We start from the raw sequence: 23,256 nt of genomic DNA on the forward strand, positions 1-23,256 counted from the left end.
AATCCAGCAGCTTAGTGTTCATCCTGAGGACTCAAACAGTCAACACATCGCAATGACACTGACCTATATTGACTTATACTGACTTATATTGACACTGACCTTTTTTTAAAGAGATCAATTATCACTGTTGTAAACTTGTGTGTATGTATGTATATATCTAAAATATATAATATAATATAATATAATATAATATAATATAATATAACATAATATAATATGTGTCCAAGCACATTAATAGAGAGGCGAAGGGAAGGAAAAGATGTGGTAGAAAAAAGTATATAAGCAATAGGTATAACCACACCTGGAGAGGATTGTGAAACAAAACCCAGATTCACAAAGAGTGGACTGCAGCTGGAGTCAGTGCTTCAAGAACCACTACGCACAGATGTATGCAAGACATGGGTTTCAGCTGTTGCATTCCTTGTGTGAAGCCACTCTTGAACAACAGACAGCGTCAGAAGCGTCTAAAGACAAAAAGGACTGGACTGCTGCTGAGTGGTCCAAAGTTATGTTCTCTGATGAAAGTAAATTTTGCATTTCCTTTGGAAATCAGGGTCCCAGAGTCTGGAGGAAGAGAGGAGAGGCACACAATCCACGTTGCTTGAGGTCCAGTGTAAAGTTTCCACAGTCACTGATGGTTTGGGGTGCCATGTCATCTGCTGGTGTTGGTCCACTATGTTTTCTGAGGTCCAAGGTCAACGCAGCCGTATACCAGGAAGTTTTAGAGCATTTCATGCTTCCTGCTGCTGACCAACTTTATGGAGATGCAGATTTCATTTTCCAACAGGACTTGGCACCCGCGCACAGTGCCAAAGCTACCAGTACCTGGTTTAAGGACCATGGTATCCCTGTTCTTAATTGGCCAGCAAACTCGCCTGACTTTAACCCCATAGAAAATCTATGGTGTATTGTGAAGAGGAAGATGCGATATGCCAGACCCAACAATGCAGAAGAGCTGTCAGTTATAATCATCAAAATGAAAAGAAATAAACATTTGAAATATATCAGTCTGTGTGTAATGAATGAATATAATATACAAGTTTCACTTTTTGAATGGAATTAGTGAAATAAATCAACTTTTTGATGATATTCTAATTATATGACCAGCACCTGTGTATGTGTGTGTGTATATATATATATATATATATATATATATATATATATATATATATATATATATATATATATATATATATATATATATATATATATATATATATATATATATATATATATATCACATACACACTAAGTTTACAATGGTGATAAAGGAAAATATATATATTCTGTACTCTACTTATATTATATTATAAACTCTAAGTTTGGTGTTAGGTATATTCTTTAATGTTTTTGAAAAGTCTCTTATGCTCACCAAGGCTGCATTCATGTGATTAAAAGTACAATACAAACAATAATGTTATGAAATATTACAATTTAAAATGGCAGTTTTCTATTTAAATATATTTTAAAATGTAATCTGTGATACAATAAAAAAAAAAACTGATCAAAGCTGAATTTTCAGCATCATTACTCCAGTCTTCAGTCTTTTTTGCCTCTAACTCTTACCTTTCAATGTCCTTACTGAAACATTTCTTAGCATCTTTGTAAACAGGATTTAAGAAGTCCTCTTCTGAGAACTCCTGGTGATAAATCATGGTGAATGCAGGCTCTGATCACTAAATATGTCTCCTGTATTGTAAATCTATGGGATTGTTTTTTTTTTCTTTTTCTTTTTACAGTTTTATCGTTTTATCATCAGTCAGGGAAATATGCCTCTTGTGAGTTTGTTGAATAAGTATCTCCTCAACAAGATGTGGTTGAGGTGTCATCGCATAAACTGAAGAACGAGTTGTGCAAGTTTAATACTTGGAATCAGAGGGTTCAAAATGAGAAATAGTAATAGTGCTGCTTGCCTTAGCAAACACCTCAAGTAAAGGGGAAGCAGTCTGTCTTTAAACTGAATTCTCGAGTCAGAGCTTGAACAGATCGGATAACAAAGACATGCTTTCGTTCAACAGGGTTTTGCTGAGCTACTTTTATCATCAATAGGAGGGGACAGACATTCTCTCTCTGTCTGTCTCTCTCTCTCTCTTTCTCGGAGTACAGACCTCTTAAAATAGACAGGGCAACTCAAGAACCCATTTTGCCTCTGGTGGAAAAACAGATCAGGGTCTCTCTCTCTCTCTCTCTCTGCGGTCTGGGATTGCGACAGCTCTCATCCTGTTGACCCTGACAGTCTAGTTTTCTTCATTCTGACCAGGATCACCACCACTCTGGAAACTTGCATAACTCATCTGTACGTTCTTCCTCTCCACAATCCAATTGTATGATTTTTTCCCCCCCAAACAGCATTCCTTCTAACATGATTAAAGGTAAAGTACACCAGTTTGTTTTTGGCACTACATTTAAAATGTTAAATAGGACCCAAAACTATTGGCCAACAGTGGCTGTTTTGTTGTTTAACAAGGACACTGCCTGTGAACTTTCTTTATTTCTTTATCATTGGCTCATTTGAACAAACTATTTACAAAATGGAAGCTTTAAGCGGTTTTTGATTGAACTGTCTTACAAACTAATTTCTAATACTTCTAAAACATATATTAATTTTAGTTAGTTAATTTCAACATTCACTAATACTTTATTTAAAAAATTAAATGTCTAATATTTATTGGACTCACATGAACTAACAATTTTATTAACAGTATCTTTGTTAATGCTAGTTAATAGAAATAAATACCTTTAGATACTTTTACAAATGTATTGCTCATTGTCAATGCTAGTTAACTAATGGGACCTTGTGTCAGCAGAATATTTTGCATGTGGCATTAAATATTAAATAATATTAATCACAAATTACATTGACATTTTCTATAGATGTAAATAATCTAAACTATGTCTGCATATTATGTAAACAAACTGTAGTTTGATCATTTCTTAGTACAATTTCAAGTCATTAGTCAAAGACGAGATATCAAGTTATCTGGGATGTTAAATCCAAATAAAACCACCACCATCATCATAATTGTGTTTAACAAGTTTTACTAGTAATTACAGCTGTAATACTTGTTAACTTTTGTTTCCTCCAGCATGAAAAAACTGATGTCTTTAGGCCAGAAACTGTGTTCGGGGTCTCAAGGAGACCTGGACCTGAAGAAACCAGCTGGAGCCTGCAATGGTCCAGACCAAGAGGAGAAGATGATCATGAGGAGGGAGATCTCTCTCACCAATGGCATCTGCTTAATTGTGGGCAATATGATTGGCTCGGGTATTTTCGTGTCACCCAAGGGTGTGTTGATGTACAGCGCGTCCTACGGCCTTTCGCTGATCATCTGGGCTCTCGGTGGCATATTTTCCGTGTTTGGTGCACTGTGTTACGCAGAACTTGGAACCACTATTACAAAGTCTGGTGCTAGTTATGCGTACATCCTGGAGGCCTTTGGTGGTTTCCTTGCTTTCATTCGCCTGTGGACGTCCATCCTGCTGGTGGAGCCAGCCAGTCAGGCGGTCATCTCACTGACGTTTGCCAACTACCTGGTGGAAGCTTTCTACCCCACCTGTCAGCCTCCGTACGACGCTGTGAGACTGATAGCAGCGGCTTGTCTCTGTGAGTCCTCATTGCGATTGCTCTTAGCGTGAAGTCTTGTTTGCTTTCTTAAAGGGTTTGTTCACCCAAAACTGAAAATAATGTCATTTATTACTCACCCTCATGCCGTTCCACACCCGTAAGACCTTCGTTAATCTTCGGAACACAAATTAAGATATTTTTGTTGAAATCCGTTGGCTCAGTGAGGCCTCCATAGCCAGCAATGACATTTCCTCTCTCAAGATCCATAAAGGTACTAAAAACATATTTAAATCAGTTCATGTGAGTACAGTGGTTCAATATTAATATTATAAAGTGACGAGAATAACGACTTATTTAGTGATGGCCGATTTCAAAACACTGCTTCAGGAAGCTTCGGAGCATAATGAATCAGCATATTGAATCATGATTCGGGTCGCGTGTCAAACAGCCAAACTGCTGAAATCACGTGACTTTGGCGCTCCGAACCGCTGATTCGACACGCTGATTCATAACACTCCGAATCTTCCTGAAGCAGTGTTTTGAAATCGGCCATCACTATATAAGTCATTATTTTGTTTTTTGTTTTTTTTGGCGCTCCAAAAATATTCTTGTTGCTTTATAATATTAATATTGAACCACTGTACTCACATGAACCGATTTAAATATGTTTTTAGTACCTTTATGGATCTTGAGAGAGGAAGTGTCATTGCTCCCTATGGAGGCCTCACGGAGCCATCTGATTTCAACTAAAATATCTTAATTTGTGTTCCGAAGATTAACGAAAGTCTTACGGGTGTGAAACGGCATGAGGGTAAGTAATAAATGACCCTTTAAACATTCCTGGTCTTAGTATTTGAGTTATTACAAAGAAAAAATATTGTTTTTGTAATCTGTAATTGAAATGTAAAAACTTGCACCACCTCTGAAACGACATTCCTTTTCGGTTGATTCCAGTTAGCCCCTTGTTGGGAGATCCTGTGCCCCTTATGTATCCAATTCAGTGCCTGATTAGAAATGACATAAAAATCACTTGATGGTGTATTTTTCTTAATCATGAAAAAGTCATTTGTCTTTTAAATTTAAAATGTTTTAAATCAAAGTTAAACCTTTTCAAATTTTCCCTTTCTTTGTGTTTTCGGTTAGCTTAGCCTTTTAGATTAGCATAGCGTTAACTATTTTAAAAAAGCTCTTTTGAATCAGCGATAGTTCAAACAAGTATGATAAGTCTGTCATCATTTATTCACCCTCATGTCATTCCAAAATTGATGATTTTGTGAAACACAAAAGGAGATATTTTGAGAAATGTATCAGTGTTGTTTTGTCCATACAATGCAAGTCAATGGGCTCCAATGCAGTTTGCTTCCTAGCTTTCTTCAAAATATCTTCTATTATGCTTCACAGAAGAAAGTCATACAGGCTTGGAATGACATGATGATGAATAAATGATGACAGAACTTTCTCTTTAGTTGAAACAAGAAATCACAATAACACGCTATTTTTTTGTTCACACATTAATGAAGGGGGTCCTGATGTGTTGTTATATATTAATATAAATGACAAATATTTCAGTGAATGAAAATTACATTTTTCCCCTTCTGCTGTCTTTCACATCACAACTCACGAAACCCTTTTTTCTTCACTTCGCTGAATTTCCCTGCGACACATACAGCATATCCTTCTATTGGTCAACATAAAACAGCATTTGTAACCCGTTGTACTTCCCTAATGTGATGAGAAAAACAAAAAATAGTTTGTGAAAAGGGGTCGTTCCATGCCAGAATGAACCAATAAAGCCTCAGTTAACCCAATAGCCAAGATGACATCAGCCAAAAAGCAAAGTTGTTTCAAAAGTGAGTCAAGCTATTGAATTAAATGAAAGATTATGAAGACAACTTATTTAATAGTTTTTTGGGGGGAATAATGTGCACTGATGAATAATCTAAATCTACCACTATAGAGAAGTAGGCCCTTTATTACACAAAACTAACATAAGTAATAGTTACCTTCATGAATAATTAAAAGAGAATGCATAGCCTGTACTGATGAGAAACAAATAAGCAACATGCATAAAAAGACAGTCATATAACAGCCATATAAGCAGACACTGGTATTTTTGGGTGAAAGATCAACAACACATCCCAGAGTAAAGAATTACTACAGTAATACACGGTACTGAATGATTACCATCTTCACACAGTAATCACACACTATTTACATGATAATCCAAGGTACTTCAAATAATACCATTGTATTACTATAAGTCCAAAAAGCCATGATAGTACTTTTTTGGTGATGGATCATGTTGAGTGTATTTATAATTGTGTTACATAGATAACATAACTGTTCAACACTTCAAATCTATAAAAGTTTTTTTTTTTTTTTTTTTTAGTTCTTATATCCTAGTAAACAGAGTTTGAGCAAAGTGAAACCCGAAGTAGAGATGAATGGCACTTTTCTCAGTTTCGCCCAATTTTCACTACTCAAATACATGACACACAGGAGATGTTTTTCTTTCTCTTTCCTTCTTAGCAGCTGTTGCCTTCACACAGTTTCCTGTCAGAGCTAAATGTGTTCTCAGAAAGCAGGGACATGATCCACTCAGTGCATGAGGACAGACTGTAACAACACACACAATTCACGTGCTAGCTGAGATTGGACCTGACACTTTCCAAGAATAGGGTACAGAAAAATAAAATCTACAAAATACAAAGACATTTGGCAAATATTGTTGATTATTGCTGAACCTTCAGAAAACTATATAAAAGGAAGGAGCTGATTTTATATGACTTTAATTCAATGGTTCAATTCAAATAAATTCAGTTTAGTTTAAGCTCTAAAATTATTAACTGGAAATAAATAACTAAAACTGAAATAAAAATGAATTAAACCCTAATAGCAATATTTAAAAAAAATAAACTAATAAAATGACAGAATCACAGTGAAATTACTAGCAATTAATCTAAAATTAACACGAAACTAAAAATATAAAAATATAAGCTAATTTAAAATATGAATAAAACTAAAATAAAAATTAAAATTCTACAAATTTGTGTAACTAAGAAGGGGGGTGAAAATCATGCTTACAGTGGATCATTTTCTTTTATTCAATCGTTTGGAAACTGTTTTTGGTATTACTGACACTGTATTAAACTGGTTCAAGTCTTTCCTCTCAGATCGAAGGCAGTTTGTGTCCCTGGGTGGATGCAGATCCTAAGTTGGGGCAGTGCATTTTGGAGTTGTTTTGAGTCCCTTACTTTTTAGTATATAAATTTTTCCCCTGGGTCAACTTCTCAGATCCATGGGTCTTAAGTTTCATTTTTATGCAGATGACACCCAAATTTATATTCATTCAAAACCTGGCAATAATTCTGGAACATTGTATCTCTGACTCTGAGATAAAAATATGGATGTCTCATAATTTTCTCTGTCTCAGCAGCGACAAGACTGAGGTTATGCTCATCGGTTCACCCTAACAAATTTGCAAAGCTGACACTGTAACCTTAATGGTGGATGGCTCTGCTTTGGCATTTCAAACTAAATTTAAAATGTAACATTTGATCCTCATGTCCAGAATATGGTCAAAATTGAATTTTTTTCATCTTAGAAACTTTGTGCGATTGCGCCCCATGTTATCTTTCTCGGTGGCTGAAAAACTGATTAATTCATTTGTCTTTTCTCGCATCGACTATTGTAATGCTCTGCCTGGTGGGGTTTCTAAATCTAGTCTAAACAAATTGCAGTATGTCTAAAACTCAGCGGCTAGAATCCTGACAAGGTCCAGGACAAGTGAGCATATATCACTCCCATCTTGGAGTCCTTGCACTGGCTCCCATATCGATTTTAAAATTCTCATGCTCACCTACAAGGCCTTGCATGGTTTGGCGCCACAATATCTGTCTGAACTTTTAACTGCATACACCCCAAAATGCAATCTTCATTCTTTTGATTCTGGCTTTTTAATACTTCCTTCAACGCGTTTACGTTCTATGGGTGACCGAGCTTTTTCTTCTTTTGCTCCCAAAATCTGGAATGCTCTTCCAACTGAGATCAGACATGCTGACTCTTTTAGTGTTTTTAAATCTTCACTTAAAACTTTTTTTGTTTTGTTTTTTAGGCTAGCATAGAAGTGATTTTTTTTTTAATGCATCTTTCTCTCTTAAATTTGCTCTAATATATGTTTTCTATTTTTTTTTTTTCAATGTATTTTATCTATATTTATCTGTGAAGCACTTTGAGATGCAACTTTTAAAGGCACTATATAAAATAAGTTTATTATTATTATTATATTATTATTATTATTATTATGCTACTTTGTAACAGGGTTACATATTTTTCCACAATAAATTGAATATTGAATAAATAAGATTATGGCCAAAATTATGATGTTGTATTATTTGTTGCATGTAGTTAAGAAGGTCAAGACCATGAGGTGGGACAGGCCCAAATATTTGAAATATGACAAAATAGATATTTGATTTGTTTTGAACAACTTACTTTAATGCTTAAACTTATGTTGTATAATAGTTTAACTAACCTACTGAGGGTGTGTCTCAATCAGCTCCCTAGTTCAGTAGTCAGGGCACTGATCAGGGAGTCGGCCATAGATGTTTTTTTTTAAATACAAACCATTATTTTATTATACGTATTTCAGCAGGTAATGAACATAATCTAGCTAACATTTACAATTTATTTATGGCTGAAATGTTGCATGTATATGTAACAAGCAAAGTATTTATCATAATGTACTTTAAATAACATTACAAGTAATGTCAGAATGATATCAGCTCTGCTTTTGTTTATAAATACCAGTAGTGATGTTGTACAATGAGGACGTTGTCACGTTGCCGGAAATAGAGTGTCCCAATGTGCAGTGAGTCAGCGTCCGTTAGCCTACTGTCCTTACCAGTGCCCGAATTCGTGTACATGATTGTGATTCACAAGCTCGTGAGCTAGGGAACAGATTAAGACGCACCCCTACTGAATAGTTCTCATTTAAAATGCATTAAACTGTACTATATTCATGGAAAGAGCCTGCTTTGGTTTCTGAGAAACAGACTAAAACAAAGAACAAGCCTCTTATGTAATATCTTGTGAGTCATCTTCTGATTAAATCATTAATATTAAGTGTTCTGATACCCAAACAACTGATTTCAAAATTTATTTAAATTGTTCCTCCTCTTTCCTCAGGCATTCTGATCTTCATAAACTGTGCTTATGTAAAGTGGGGCACTTTGGTTCAAGATATTTTCACCTACACCAAGATCATGTCTCTGCTCCTCGTCATCACAATGGGCATCATCAAGATAATTAATGGTAAATCGAAGTTTTGAGGGGATACTGAAGTTTTTGGTGGATTTGTCACCATAAATAAGAGGAATTGAGATTAGGAAGTAGTGAACAAGGAAGTAGTTTTTAATCATAGCTCAGGTTGCACCTACACAGGTTTTGTTGTTTGAAAAGACTCGGTGTTTTATGTACTGTTCAATCTTATAATTTTCTTTTTCTGTTCCTCATACTTCATGTGCACCACAGGAGAAACAAAGAACTTTAATAATCCATTCGAGGGTTCCTCCACGGAGGCGGGCAGCATTGCTCTCGCACTTTATTCGGCTCTGTTCTCCTACTCTGGCTGGGACACACTCAACTTTGTTACTGAGGAGATCCAGAACCCTGAAAGGTGTCAGCATTTCCATTTTCATGTTTTTCATATTCAATGCATTTGTCTTGATATTGTCAGAGTAACATTGAGTCTCATCCATTAACTGTGCATCTAGGCCTATGTACACTCACCGGCCACTTTATTGCTAGTACTGGGTTGAACTCCCTTTTGTCCTCAGAACTGCCTTAATTCTTCATGGCATAGATTCAACAAGGTGCTGGAAACATTCCTTTACAGATTCTGGTCCATATTGACATGACAGCCTCAGATTTGTTGGGTGAAGATGATTTGAAGCCCATCTGCTTCAAGGTTTGTCATGTTTTGCATTCAGAGATGCTCTTCCGCAGACCTCTGTTGGAACGAGTGGTTATTTGAGTTACTGTTGCCTTTCTATCAGCTCAAACCAGTCTGGCCATTCTCCTCTGACCTCTGGAATAAAAAGGCGTTTTCACCCACAGAACTGCCGCTCACTGCATATTTTCTCTTTTTTGGACCATTCTCTGTAAACCCTAGAGTGAGTGTAAATCCCCGTAGATCAGCAGTTTCTGGAACCAGCCCATCTGGCACCAACAACCATGCCATATTCAAAGTCACTTAAATCACCATTTTTCCCCATTCCGATGATCAGTTTGAACTTCAACAGATCATCTTGACCTCAATTACATGCCTAAATGCATTGAATTGCTGCCATGTGATTGGCTGATTAGATGTTTGCATTAACAGACAGTTGAACAGGTGTACCTAATAAAGTGGCCAGTGAGTGTAGAAATTAATTATTGTGTTTTAGCTGGTTTTGAGAATGGCACACTCTAAAGATCTTGCTGCACATGCTCTCAGACAAGAGTGTACGAATCCTTATATGGACATGGTTTGGGTGTGTTTTATGTAAATTACAGATGTGGGCATGTGCTTCCTCATTTAAAATAATTTGGATTCATGAACATGAAATGAAGGTAGGAATAAATTTATGTGCAAGGGCACCTGCCATTAATCTGGTGGAAATTTTCCATTTAGGAAGTGAAACATTTCCAGAATCCCATAGACTTTCATAGAGGGGTTAAAACTTTCATACAATAACCTCTTATAGGCTGCGTCCCAATTCAGAGGCTGCATCCTTCGAAGGCTGCATTCGAAGTCTGATTGCATCACATTGGCGCGACCAAGACTGTCCCAATTCAAAAGGCTCCTTCAGCCTTGAAATGTGTCGATCGTTTCCTGGGCAACGAAGGATACAACAGATTCACAGCCTAGCCTACCCAAAATATAACTTTCAAAAAAGTCCAGTACAAACATTACTGCCGCTCATCAATGGCAGCTGTCACAGTTGCTAGGCAACAAGAACAATCCTCCTTAGGCTAGACCATCCCATTAAACAATGCTCAGCCTGACATTTACTGCCTTCGAAGGATGCACCCTCTGAACTGGGACACAGCTATAGATTATTTAAAATGTCTATCAGCAGCAAAGCCTGACAACTATCCTAGGCCAACATGCTAAAACGTCTCAGGTTACGTATGTAACCATGGTTCCCTGAGAACAGGGAACGAGACTCTGCACTGATTGCGCTTTGGGGAACGTCACTCGTGACCCGTGTTCGAAATGCCAGAAATCACAACACTCCAATCCTATTGGCCGGCGACAGCCTATCACGTCCAACGGTGCGAACCGTGACGTATAAAGGGAGTGCCTGCGGAAGCAGCCAGTATCTTTTTGTCTTTGAGGGACTGTTCAGCAGGCATCCCGAAGCATGGCAGGAAAGCGCAGAGTCTCGTTCCCTGTTCTCAGGGAACCATGGTTACATACGTAACCTGAGACGTTCCCTTTCGAAAGGGAACTTCTACTCTGCGCTGATTGCGCTTTGGGGAACGCAATACCAACGCCGCCATGCTAGAGGAGAATGCATGCCCAAAAGGCCTGGAAAAACCACAGGCAGTTCCAGGGAAAAATGGGAGCAATCCTTCAAACGGCTGTCAGTGACAGCATGCCCTATGGCCAACAGCCCAAGCTGAGCCTAAAAGAGGCCTTCCGAAAAAAGCCTACCAAGGCTGCTTGAGCATTTGGGACCAACAAACGCCAGGAAAGTGGTCCCTTTAAGGGAATGCGGCCAAGAGTCTAAAGGAAGCTCGGCCGGTCACTAGGGGGGAAAAAAAACTCACCCCCAACGCCACCAAGGAGGCCTACTTAGCGAAAGCGAACCAAGTCTGGCCAACCTTGTCTGATATACAGAATCTCCAAGCGCAAACTCCAAAGAGGAGAGCAGGAAAGAGCGACTGCTAAAAGGCAGTAAGCAACTCAAACCCACACGCAGAGATGGGCATCCTGGAGAGCGGAACTCAGCTGAGCGCTATAAACCCTCGTATGAGGGGAGTACAACCACTCATCCTAGGATCTACTCAGCTTCTGATAAAAGCGCTGAGGAGGCTGTGCGCTAGAAAAACCCTGGTACAGGGGAGCACAAACCAGCCTAGGGCCGGTCTGAACGGGAGACTTCACAGAAGTCTACAACCAATGACCAGCTTAGGGAGCTAAGCACAATTACACAGTCAACCCAAAGGGAAGTACGAAGCTCAGACAGACCGTACTGTAGGCACATAGCCATGGAGGCCGACCAGAAAGGGCCTACAACATAACTAAAGTTCTATAAATGAACTAATATCACAACAAGAACCCAGTCCATAAGGTGGTATCCAGGATGGCCCATAAGGCCATTCAACTGAAAACATAGCATGCTAAGCGCATGACCAACCAAATGATTAGGTAGCTGTGAGTGCCCACGAAACAGCCCGTCCAACACAATCCAACGAGCAGTGTACTCTGTAAAAGCACCTTTCTACTCTTTAAGCAAGAGGAGTACAGCGTACGCCAACATGTGCTAAAGAAGGCCCCATGGGCCTATAACCTCAGCAGACACGTGGCATCAGCTCGTGGCAGTGTTATCAAGCTCCAGGCAGAACAAACCGACTATAGAGGAGGTTAATGAGTCCGCCAGAGCCCTGGCCAGCCAGCGACCTTCACCGTTTCTTGTCAAAAGAAACACAAAAGGTACATGCCAGCATGTTTCTTAAAGGAGGCCCAGAGGGCCTACCCGCTACATGCAGCGTCAGCTAGCGGCCATTAGGAAAAGGTTATCCTGGAGAGCAGAACTCAGCTTAAGCGCTAAACACCCTCGTATTGAGGGGAGTAAAATCCGCTCATCCTAGGATCTACTCAGTGGCTGAAGAAGCACTGAGGAGGCTGTGCGCTAGAAAACCCTGGTACAGGGGAGCACAAACCAGCCTAGGGCCAGTCTGAACGGGAGACCTCACAGAAGTCTACAACCAATGACCAGCTTAGGGAGCTAAGCACAATTACACAGTCAACCCAAAGGGAAGTACGAAGCTCAACCTAACAGACAGACCATACTGTGGGCACATAGTCATGGAGGCCGGAAAAAAGGGCCTACAACATAACCAGAGTTCTTAATAATGAACTAAGCATTCCACAGAAACTCAATACGAGGCGATATTCCGGGATGGCCCGTAAGGCCAAGCACCTGAAACATAGCATGCTGGAAGCATGACCACCAAGTAATTAAGTAGCTGTGAGTGCCCACGAAAACAGCCCATCCAACACATAAGCGAGAGGAGCACAAAGCCAAACTCCAGCGTGATAGCAAAGGAGGCCTGTGAAAGCCTACGACTCGTGAAAGCCTACGACTCGTGAAACACGCGGCGTCACGACTCACCCATGGTGACGAGACATACGAAAAACCCACATAAAGCTGTGCCAACATGCAGACAGAAAGGAGGCCTACAACTTCCATGAACACATGGCAACAACCAGTGGTAACTTATGACAAATGCCAGCCAACAGGCCAGTACTCGAAAAACCCATAGGTAGGAGAAGTACACACTACGCCACAGAACTCAACGAAAAGCCTGAGCTAAGGCTTATTCGTACAGAGGGGGCGTGGCCAGTGGCAGCATGCGTCATAAGACATGACTCAATCATGGAAAGAATCTAGATATAACCAACCCAGCTGGGCAAACACAGAGGCTACAAAGGAGGCCTGGTGAGGCCTACTACTTTTAAGCACCATGTGGCACCAGCCCGTGGTCATAACAGGGCCAATGCTCAAAGGGGACCAGTTCTAAACCCTACACGATAGCTGTGGGGAACTAGCTATGCAACCTGAGCTTAAGCCTACACATTCCAACAGGCAATGTACATAACAATATGCTATCACGGTCTAAGGAAGGCCTATAAGGCCTAACACCTCAAAACACATGAGCATAAGCCTGAGGCAGTGCGAAAAAGTGTGAGCAAACTAGTGATCGCAAACCAACAGCGCCCCAAAACAAGCTGTATTAAAGAGAGGCTATAATAAAAGAGCCAACAATCTAACAGCAAGAGTGAAACAGCTGCTGTGGTCATGATCGACTGGGGGAAGTCGAGAATATACTATTCTAACCAGAATAGGACTCTCTACACTCACCCTGAGTGTGCAATCCAACAGGTGATGCACTTAGTGAAACACAAACCCTAACCGGGGAGTACAACAAAACACCACGTTCATAGACAGAGGCTAAACACAGCCTGCTATCACAGAAACAGGTGTTAACCTGTGGCAGCACTAGAGTAAGCTCGCATATATACGAAGGGGAATATGGGCAAAAACGGCCACCAACTCCCTCAGGAGGAGGCCAGAACTAGGAACTATACGACCACAAGGGGGATAGTAAATAATAGGGGAATGTAAAACAAACAAACACCTAACCTAGCTCTAGCCTAGCCGATAGCTAAGGCCTACTAGACCAAGCAAAGCTTGGGCTCCATCTTGAACCTTCAAATATGAGGAGAAAATGAAGCACTGCAAGCAAACCGTGTCAGGCGGCCGATAAGCCGTCCTGCACACAAATAACTGAAGCAACGAAGCAACGAGTGCCAACTCAAACCAAGCTAAGTATTAGCTGAGAAGCTACTCTAATATAGGAGGCTACAAAACAGCGGCCATAAGCGGCCTGCATGTTTTGAAAACTAGCCAACCTAATGCTAGTTATTTTGCCCAAAAAACCCCTTTAAACTTTACTGACTACATGCTCAGGGAAGCTATACAGGAAAACAAAGTCCACACTTTTTATAAACATAAAAATATGGACCCAGCTTACCTTCCTGCGGCTTGTAGAACAAAGATATTCCCTCCTTATAAGCATGAAGAAGGAAGAAATCAAAAGTTCTTTAAAGCCTAAAAGCACTTTCACTATCAAGCCAGAAGATGGCCATAGAAAAGGCCAGCCGACAGCCTAACTGTAAAAACACCTGAGCAAATATATATTTATGGGAGGTGAAAGAAGAAAAGGAGAGGGTAGATATAAATAGATATAAATTGCCCTTAAATAGCTGGGGAATCGATTACAAACGCAACAGTGTTTACAATCGATCACCCAGTACTCCCGTTTCTTCCTCCTCCCGTGTCTGTCTGGCTCAGATCCAAATCTGAACAGCCAAGGGTTTTTCCATGCCCTCCCTATCTCAAACACGGAGATCAGGAGAGAATGGAAAGTCTATGGAAGCCGCAATATTCATGGACAGAAAGGAACCGTTCGTCGAACCGTCCGCGCGCGGCTCCTTTCTTAACGCGCACTTCCGGCAGCTGCAGCCTGCCGAAAAGCGCGTCCCAAAAACACAGCGGCTCGCACACCCAGCAGCCAGAGGAGCGGTCGCTGTTGGACGCGGCGACATCAAGCGCGGACGTCACAGTCATCCAACAACATAACCTCGTCAGCCCCGGGAAGCAGAGAGAAATATAATTCTCTCAGACTTCCAACGAGCTCACCTGCGAGCCCTATGATTGCAGCCGCCGTATTGCCTCAGCACATACGGGGCTACAATGACAGGCACAGATGCAGACACCTCCTCCCTCGGAAAGAGTGTCAAATGAGAACAGAGCGTCTGAACAGGAGAGACGCTCGCCGTGAATAATAGACCAACACACATAGACGCCGCCCTCAAGCAACGTCTACGCGTTCGCTCCTCTCCAGACAGAAAAACGCCAGAAACATGAACATCAAGTGTCAAACCCATGGGACACGGATGAAAACATTCTCCTGAACGTTTGCAGACAAAAAGAAGTAATTTCTTACCGGAGCTTGTGAAACAATGGCACGGACAAAACAGTCCCGAAAAGACAAAAGATACTGGCTGCTTCCGCAGGCGTTCCCTTTATACGTCACGGTTCGCACCGTTGGACGTGATAGGCTGTCGCCGGCCAATAGCATTGGAGTGTTGTGATTTCTGGCATTTCGAACACGGGTCACAAGTGACGTTCCTCAAAGCGCAATCAGCGCAGAGTAGAAGTTCCCTTTCGAAAGGGAACACACTAGCCATGTGTTAGCAGCAACATGTTAATTCATGTTAGCAATATGCTAATACATGCTAGGATCATGTTTGCAATGTGTTAAATCATGCTACCAATGTGTTAAAATATGTTAGAAATGTGTTAATTCATGCTCGAAACATGCTACCACTGTGCTAAAACATGGTAGCAATGCTAACATGAAACATACTAACAATGTGTTAATCATATTAGAAACATGTTAGCAAAGTGTTAAAGCATGCTAGAAACATGCTAACAATGTGCTAAATCAAGCTAGCAACATCCCTGCAAACGTGCCCCTGTGGGGCCCATGCTGGCTTTTTGCGGGCACAGTAGTCTAGGGCCAGCTGCGGGCTCTCTGTGAGCAGCCCACACTAGCGAATTGCCCACATTAAGCCCATGATGGCCCAGTGACTCAGCCCATTAGGGCCCAGAGCAACTTTTGTACCTTTGGGCCCATGCAGGTTTTGTGTAGGCAGCCCACTTTCGTTTCCCATGCTCTGTTTGGCTGTATTTTTATACGGTATTTTCTGTTTTCTTATTACATACAAATGTATGTAAAATTACAAAAATAATCTGTAATTAATACGATAACAAAACAGTTAGATAATAAAAGTCAAATGACTTGGCAGTAAAGTAAAATCTCCTTATTTAAATAAGCTGAAAACACTGTCACATGACCAGCAGCAGCAACAGAACATTAAACGCTAACAGATCTGTCTAGATCTCAGCATCTTTACTTACTACAATCCAGTTTGATTATTTCTTTCATACAAAACTTTTAGATGTTGATGTTTTATTGAAAATAGTAAATTTTGAAGTCACCATTATGGAGGTGAGCGTTTGCTTTAGTTGGGCTCTTGACCCTTGACTTTTCAGCATCAGTTGTTCTCTGGCTGCTATAATTATGTGTTTCTGAAGCACATTTGTATTAACAAAATTGCCAGAGAAATTCTGGTTAGATGAAGTTGATTACTTATTGATGATTCAATCATCATGTAGGGGTCAGAATCAAAGAGATTTACATTTTACAGAGTATGATTTAGGGAATATTTAAGTGGCAGATGCTCCTGCCAGTCATTGACTATTTCTGGGCCTGTAAGGGCGAGTGCAGGCTTGTTTGCAGGGATGTTAAATCATGGTAGAAATATGATCAAACATGCTAGCAATGTGCTAACACATGATAGAAACTAGGGCTGCCCCCTAATAGTCAACTAACCATCAGTCAACAAGAAGAGGCTTAGTCAACCAAATTTTTTTTAGTTGCTTAGTCGCAGAAAAAAAATCCACAGGAAGTGGAGAAAGTCATGCAGTCTGTGATGGACAGATTATGATCTGATCTATGTGGTAATTACAGTACATCGGGCAGGACATCCAAACGCTCGCCTATCATTTATCAACCTCAAACATGGCTTATTATCTGAAACATGCAAGTAGTAGCAACTTTACATGGCCGTTCGCTTTAAAATTAACCTAGAAAAATGTGGGCTATTTCAAGTGTTTGTGTGGAGTGTGAAAGCTGAAAAGTAGTGCGCTTACTGCATGGCAGCTAACATGGAGGCACCGGTGCAATCACTTGCACTTGAATTACTCCATCATTTTTGGTCATACAGATAAGAGTAATCTTATCTATACAGATCTTTTGAATCTGTAAAGTCTACTTTTATTTCTGTGCACTCACAATAACAACAAAACATTGTGCTTTTGTAAAATAATAAAAGCAAACAGGGTACTCTTTCTGCCATCTCTCTCTGTGACTTGAGCGCGCCAAAAAAACAAAACAAAATGAAATGACATGTAAACTTGCCTCACAGACATGAAAAACATATCTATAGAAAGCAAAATGTCTACTTATAAATGAACCAATTCAAATGGAAAACAAATATTCTCAGGTTGTGTAATCCGTTTGAAACATGCATCTAGGCACGTCCACTACTGCGGAGATGACAGAATTGTCAACTTTATCATTGCAGTCGAAAATACAGAAAACACTAGATTATCAATTCATTATTAAAATATTAAAGCAGTCTCCTTGCTTTTTTCCCCCAAAGCATTTATAATCATTACTTCTGCCCTTGCACTGTGGCAAGCTGTGTGCGCTTGAGCACTGATTAGGCATTAAAGGCTCTTTATTATGATTTATAATAAACCATTTATAATGGTTTATTAATAAACGTGTGATTAGTCGACTAATCGCTTAAAATGAATGACTACTAGTCAACCAGAAAAATCTTTAGTTGAAGGCAGCCCTACCTGTTGAAAAAAACAGCATATGCTGGTTAAGGTAGGTTTTGAAGCTGGTATGCTGGTTTAGGCTTGTCCTAAGCTGGTCATATGCTGGTCCAGGACCGGCCTGGACCAGCATAGGACCAGCCTAAACCAGCATACCAGCTTCAAAACCTACCTTACCAGCATATGCTGTTTTTTTCAACTAGAAACATGCTAGCAACATGCTAAATCATGCTAGTAACATGTTAAACATGTTAATAATTGTTTAAATCACATTAGAAACATGTTAGCAACATGGTAAAACATGTTAGCAATGTACTAATTATGCTAGCAACATGCTAAAACATGTTAACGATACGCTAATTCATTCTAGAAAAATGTTAGCAATGTACTAAATCATGCTAGTAACATGTTAAACATGTTAATAATTGTTTAAATCACATTAGAAACATGTTAGCAATGTACTAATTATGCTAGCAACATGCTAAAACATGTTAACAATACGCTAATTCATTCTAGAAACATGTTAGCAATGTGTTAAATCATGCTAGCAACATGTTAAATCAACATATTTAAATCAGAATATTGATTTATTTTCCCCAAAATTAGCTCAGGTAATGCAAAAAATGTCAACAGATTCCATCTGGTCCTGCTGGTGAGTAACTTCATGACCAGTGGACTCATTATAAGACTAACAGATTAGGTGTGTTTATCTTTTCATTTATTCATTTAATAAACACTGTTATCCAAAGCTACATAAAAATGAATGCATCCTGTTCCTCACACTGTTATTCATCCTAAGCATTTAATCTTTCTCCTTGACCATTAATAGGAACCTTCCCATCGCTATAGCCATTTCCATGCCAATAGTGACAATCATCTATCTGCTGACCAACGTGGCCTACTATGTAGTTCTGGACATGCCTTCTTTCATGGGTAGTGATGCAGTGGCTGTAGTAAGGATCTTTCAGAGTATCAAATATGTGATCTTTGGTCTTTATGAGTTTATTGTATTAATTGCACTATCATTTGAATAAACCATCTAGTTTGTGTCCCCATCTGTAGACATTTGGAAATCAGGTGCTAGGTCCCATTAGCTGGATCGTTCCCATCGCTGTGGCCATGTCTTGCTATGGAGGACTCAATGCCTCCATCATTGCTGCCTCCAGGTAAAACTTTTTGGTTCCAGTTAAAACAACAAGGACTTTAAAGTCTTGATATTTGCATGTAGTAGATGTTGCATTTCTTTGGTGATAGGTTGTTTTTTGTGGGGGCGAGAGAAGGCCACCTTCCCATCAGCTTAAGTCTGATCCATGCTGAGCGCTACACTCCTGTACCTGCACTGCTCTTTAATGTAAGACTCTTTCCTTTTTCTCCAAGTATCAGCATGTACATTATCTGGAATAGATTATCCATTATAATACGATACTACAACATAATCAGTTGGTAAAGTCAACATGAAATGGTGTTCACGACCCATTGTACTTATGTAATTTGATGTATTTCTGGAAGGAAAGGTATGGCACGTCTTTATCCATTGAAAGGGCTTTGATTGTGGACTCTGTGACAGAACTTTTGAAGGGAGAGGTTCAAGAATAAGATGGTCTAGTGAATAATGATGGGTACTTTCGAAACACTGTTTCATAAAACTGAAAACTTTGCAAACTTTGTTTCGAATATGTTAAACCACTACGCAATTTCCATAAGCAAGCCTTTGTTGTGGCATAGCTGTTTTAAAATAATTTAAAAATTTCAGTGGTTCACCGCTAGAGGGCAGTATTTGTGAACCCATGAAGCAGTGTTTATATGGATTTTACCTGATCTTGGTGCAGTTTTACAATTTCTATAACACATTTGTATAATAAAAAAGGATGCATAGTAGTTCACCGATTTTTAACCCGTTTTGCAAATTTCTGTTTATTTGTCTGCAGAAATCTGTTAGATTTCCCTCTCCGTTTGCTCTAAAACACTGTGTTCGTGGTCATCCAGTTTGAAATGTAGACCACAAACATGGATGATTTTCAGATTTTCCATTTCGGTGTTCTCTCTTTGGTATTTATGATTCTTTGCAGCCTTTAGCCACTGCTTACAACATGCTGGATCCTTCACTCGAAACATTTACTCTTTGAATTCTTGCACATAGAAACAACAGAAGTTGACACCACTAGTAATGTCATTTTATTGTTTGATTTTGTTTGCTGAATGTTTAAAGTTGCATTTTTTTATGTTGCGCTGACCAATGTGGCAGTCATCTTACTGAATAGGCACTGATAACCATTGGATTTGTGGATGTTTATAGGGCGTGATGGGTCTGATCTTCCTCTGTGTAGAGGATGTGTTTCAACTCATCAACTACTTCAGCTTCAGTTACTGGCTGTTTGTGGGTCTGTCTGTGGCCGGACTCATTTACCTGCGTATCACTCAGCCTGACAGACACAGACCTGTCAAGGTAACTAGATCTATACAGTGGTCCAGCATTCATATCTGCTTATTTGTTTGAATAAAACCCAATGTCTTATTCTGTGTGTTTGTTGACTCAGCTGTCTTGTGTCTTTTTCTTCATTAGCTCACATTGTTCTTTCCCTTCATCTACTGCTTGTGCAGTGTGTTCCTCGTGATCGTGCCTCTGTACAGCGACACCATTAACTCCCTCATAGGAGTTGCCATCGCACTGTCTGGAGTGCCTGTTTATTACCTGTGTATCTACTTGCCCAAAGAGAAAAGGCCAAAATGGATCGGTAAAATCAATGGTGAGGATATTACACATCACACATATTACATATTACACATCAATTCACATGACAGTGTATATATATATATATATATATATATATATATATATATATACAACTATTATTTTAAGGTATCCTTGTTACAGTGTAATAAATACTTTGAAGTACTGAGTAATAATAATTAACTACATTAACTTACTATAGGGTTAGTGTTAGGATTACGGTTTGGTTTTAAGGTTAGTTGCATGTAACTATGTGTAATTTACTGTTATTAACATGTAAAAAGGACTGTAAAATGAAGTGTTACCAAAACATTTTAGTACAGGGAACACATATAAACTATTAACTACGACTTTTCCCTCAATAAAGTCTTAATTTACTGCTTATTAATAGTTAGTAAGGCAGTTGTTAAGTTTAGGTATTGGGTAGGATTAAGAATGTAGAATAAGGTCATGCAGAATAAGGCATTAATATGTGCTTAATAAGTACTAATAAAAAGCCAATATTCTAGTAATATGCATGCTAATAAGCAACTAGTTAAAATACCCTAAAATAAAGTGTTACCCAAAACATTTATTAAAACTAAGGTGTAAAATTCCCAACTTCAGACTATTGAATGCATTTAAATGCTTAACCATGCATTCAAGATGTTTTTAGCAACTTCCTGAAACTGGCTAATATTAGTGCATTTCTAACAGTAAGACGAAGTGCATTCCATAACCTGGGTGCAGCAACAGAAAAAGCTCTCTCCCCATAGATTTTAATCTACAAAGAGGCAGCTGAAGAGTAAAAGAATCAGCAGAACTAAGAGAACGAGAAGGTGTGTATGGGGTAACTAAGCCACATATATAAGAAGAGGCTGTTCCACGTATAGCTTTGTATGTTAGAGTGAGAGTTTTAAAATCAATACGCGATTGAAAAGGAAACCAATGCAGGCTGTAAAGCACGCCTGTGATGTGCTGAAGTATAGATGAGAACACATGCTGCTGAATTCTGGATGTACTGCAGCTGTTTGATAGATTAAGCAGGTAGACCGACATAGTGTATTACAATAATTAATCCTGATTGTAATAAATGTGTGAATAAGCCTTTCAGCATCAGGCAATGTGTGGAAAGGCCTAATTCTAGCAATGTTTCTGAGATGATGGAATGCAGATTTTGTGATACTCTTAATATGTGAGTCTAATATCAAATGAGCTTAAAAAATCACTCCAATGTTATAAGCTTGAGAAGATGGCAATACGACACTGTGATCAATAATCTAATTAAAATTGCTACCTTTTTGAATAGCTGCTGGTGTGCCAATAAGAATAACCCCTGTCTTGGAACAATTCAATTTTTAAAAATGGTGCATCCACATTTTTATTTCACACTCAGAACTGAGTTACAGTGTTGTACTGTTTCCCTGATTTATTTTGTTCATATAGTCATGTGGCAAATTAATTACTACCATAGCAGCCACTGCTTCAACACAGCAAACATGTGACTATTGTTCATGCAAGTTCACAGTTTAAGTTCTTCTTAATTTATACATTTTTGTATGAATCTATTAATTAAATGAAAGCCAAGGATAGGTTAGATGTTTTCTTTTCGTCTGAAGATGGACCTCAAATACAGAATCATACATTATAAAATAATTTTCTCAATTAGTGTGTGTGTGTGTGTGTGTGTGTATATATATATATATATATATATATATATATATATATATATATTTTTTTTTTTTTTTTTTTTTTTCCAGAGACTTCAGAGAATATAATATATTAAATATATTAAGTTATTTACAATGTTTTGCAGAACACAGAATAGAATAAGTCTTATGCTTAAAATAAGAAAAAAAAATGTCAATGGGATGGGGCCGGTAAAATAATAGGCAAACATATTATTTTATTTTATATTCATTTATTTTATTTTTTGCAGCGTGACTCCATAGCTTCTTTTACCCCCAACTTGTTTTTGTCTCTTTTCTCCATGCCAGATTCTGTCACCAAGTACACTCAGATCATGTGCTGCTGCTGCTTAACTGACTTGGATCTGGAGCCAGAGAAGCTGGCAGAACCAAAGACTCAATAACTATCTCAAGAGGACGTGCCTGGAGCATGGATTCCATCTCTGCATCATAGGGAGAAAAAAAGAGAAACTATTTGTCAAAAAAAAATACCTCACGGATTTATAAAACGTCTAGTACATATCTCATAGAGATCAAATTCCATCGATATCTCAGATATATCTCTTTTGCTCAGTGTAACTGAAAAGCAAAATACTGTGTGATTTATTCTGTTGGAGTGTTTCTTCAAGGATCACTAATAACTGCAAATCAAAATGAATTATGTCCGCCATTCTGTCAAGGTCTCAATGAAGCTCCTTGTACGCCACTGACTGAAGAGGTTTATAGATACCGGGAAACATTGGAACTGCTTTTGGTTTGAGTCTTGAACAGAAAACAGGGCAGAGGAGCTGGAATATACTGACAAACTGAACAACTGGATAGTTAACTCATGTCAACTATTTGGGGACTACGATATAGAGTGATGGGACTTTCTTTTTTAAAAAATACACATTTCTTTCTGTACCGTTTGTCAGATGCAGTAAAAAAAAAAAAAAAAAAGAACAATTTTCAAATGATTTTGTCTCACTGTCTGTATTTGATGTCCTTTGTTAATTTGAAATTGAAAACAGGAAGTATCACTTACTGAACATGTCCAGGGTGTTGCGT

At 38.9% G+C, this 23,256-nt stretch overlaps 1 protein-coding gene across 1 annotated transcript; it reads left to right on the top strand.

Moving 5' to 3' along the window:
- The first annotated feature begins 2,132 nt into the window (after positions 1–2,132).
- Positions 2,133–23,237, top strand: LOC125251520 (Y+L amino acid transporter 2). The gene is made up of 10 exons (XM_048164545.1): positions 2,133–2,372; positions 3,087–3,604; positions 8,753–8,878; positions 9,098–9,242; positions 18,641–18,764; positions 18,874–18,977; positions 19,066–19,162; positions 20,108–20,257; positions 20,375–20,558; positions 22,519–23,237. The coding sequence occupies exons 2-10, from the start codon at positions 3,088–3,090 to the stop codon at positions 22,611–22,613; spliced, it is 1,542 nt and encodes a 513-aa protein (XP_048020502.1). The 5' UTR covers positions 2,133–2,372; position 3,087; the 3' UTR covers positions 22,614–23,237.
- Positions 23,238–23,256: the final 19 nt, after the last annotated feature.

The sequence above is a fragment of the Megalobrama amblycephala genome, linkage group LG17, assembly GCF_018812025.1.
Source record: "Megalobrama amblycephala isolate DHTTF-2021 linkage group LG17, ASM1881202v1, whole genome shotgun sequence".
Lineage (NCBI taxonomy): Eukaryota > Metazoa > Chordata > Actinopteri > Cypriniformes > Xenocyprididae > Megalobrama > Megalobrama amblycephala.

Excerpts from the sequence above, each read along its gene's own strand:
- LOC125251520 (XM_048164545.1), top strand. The coding sequence starts at position 3,088 with ATGAAAAAACTGATGTCTTTAGGCCAGAAACTGTGTTCGGGGTCTCAA. Across the intron at positions 3,605-8,752 it reads GATAGCAGCGGCTTGTCTCT|GCATTCTGATCTTCATAAAC; the intron begins GTGAGTCCTCAT and ends CTCTTTCCTCAG. Across the intron at positions 8,879-9,097 it reads CATCATCAAGATAATTAATG|GAGAAACAAAGAACTTTAAT; the intron begins GTAAATCGAAGT and ends TGTGCACCACAG.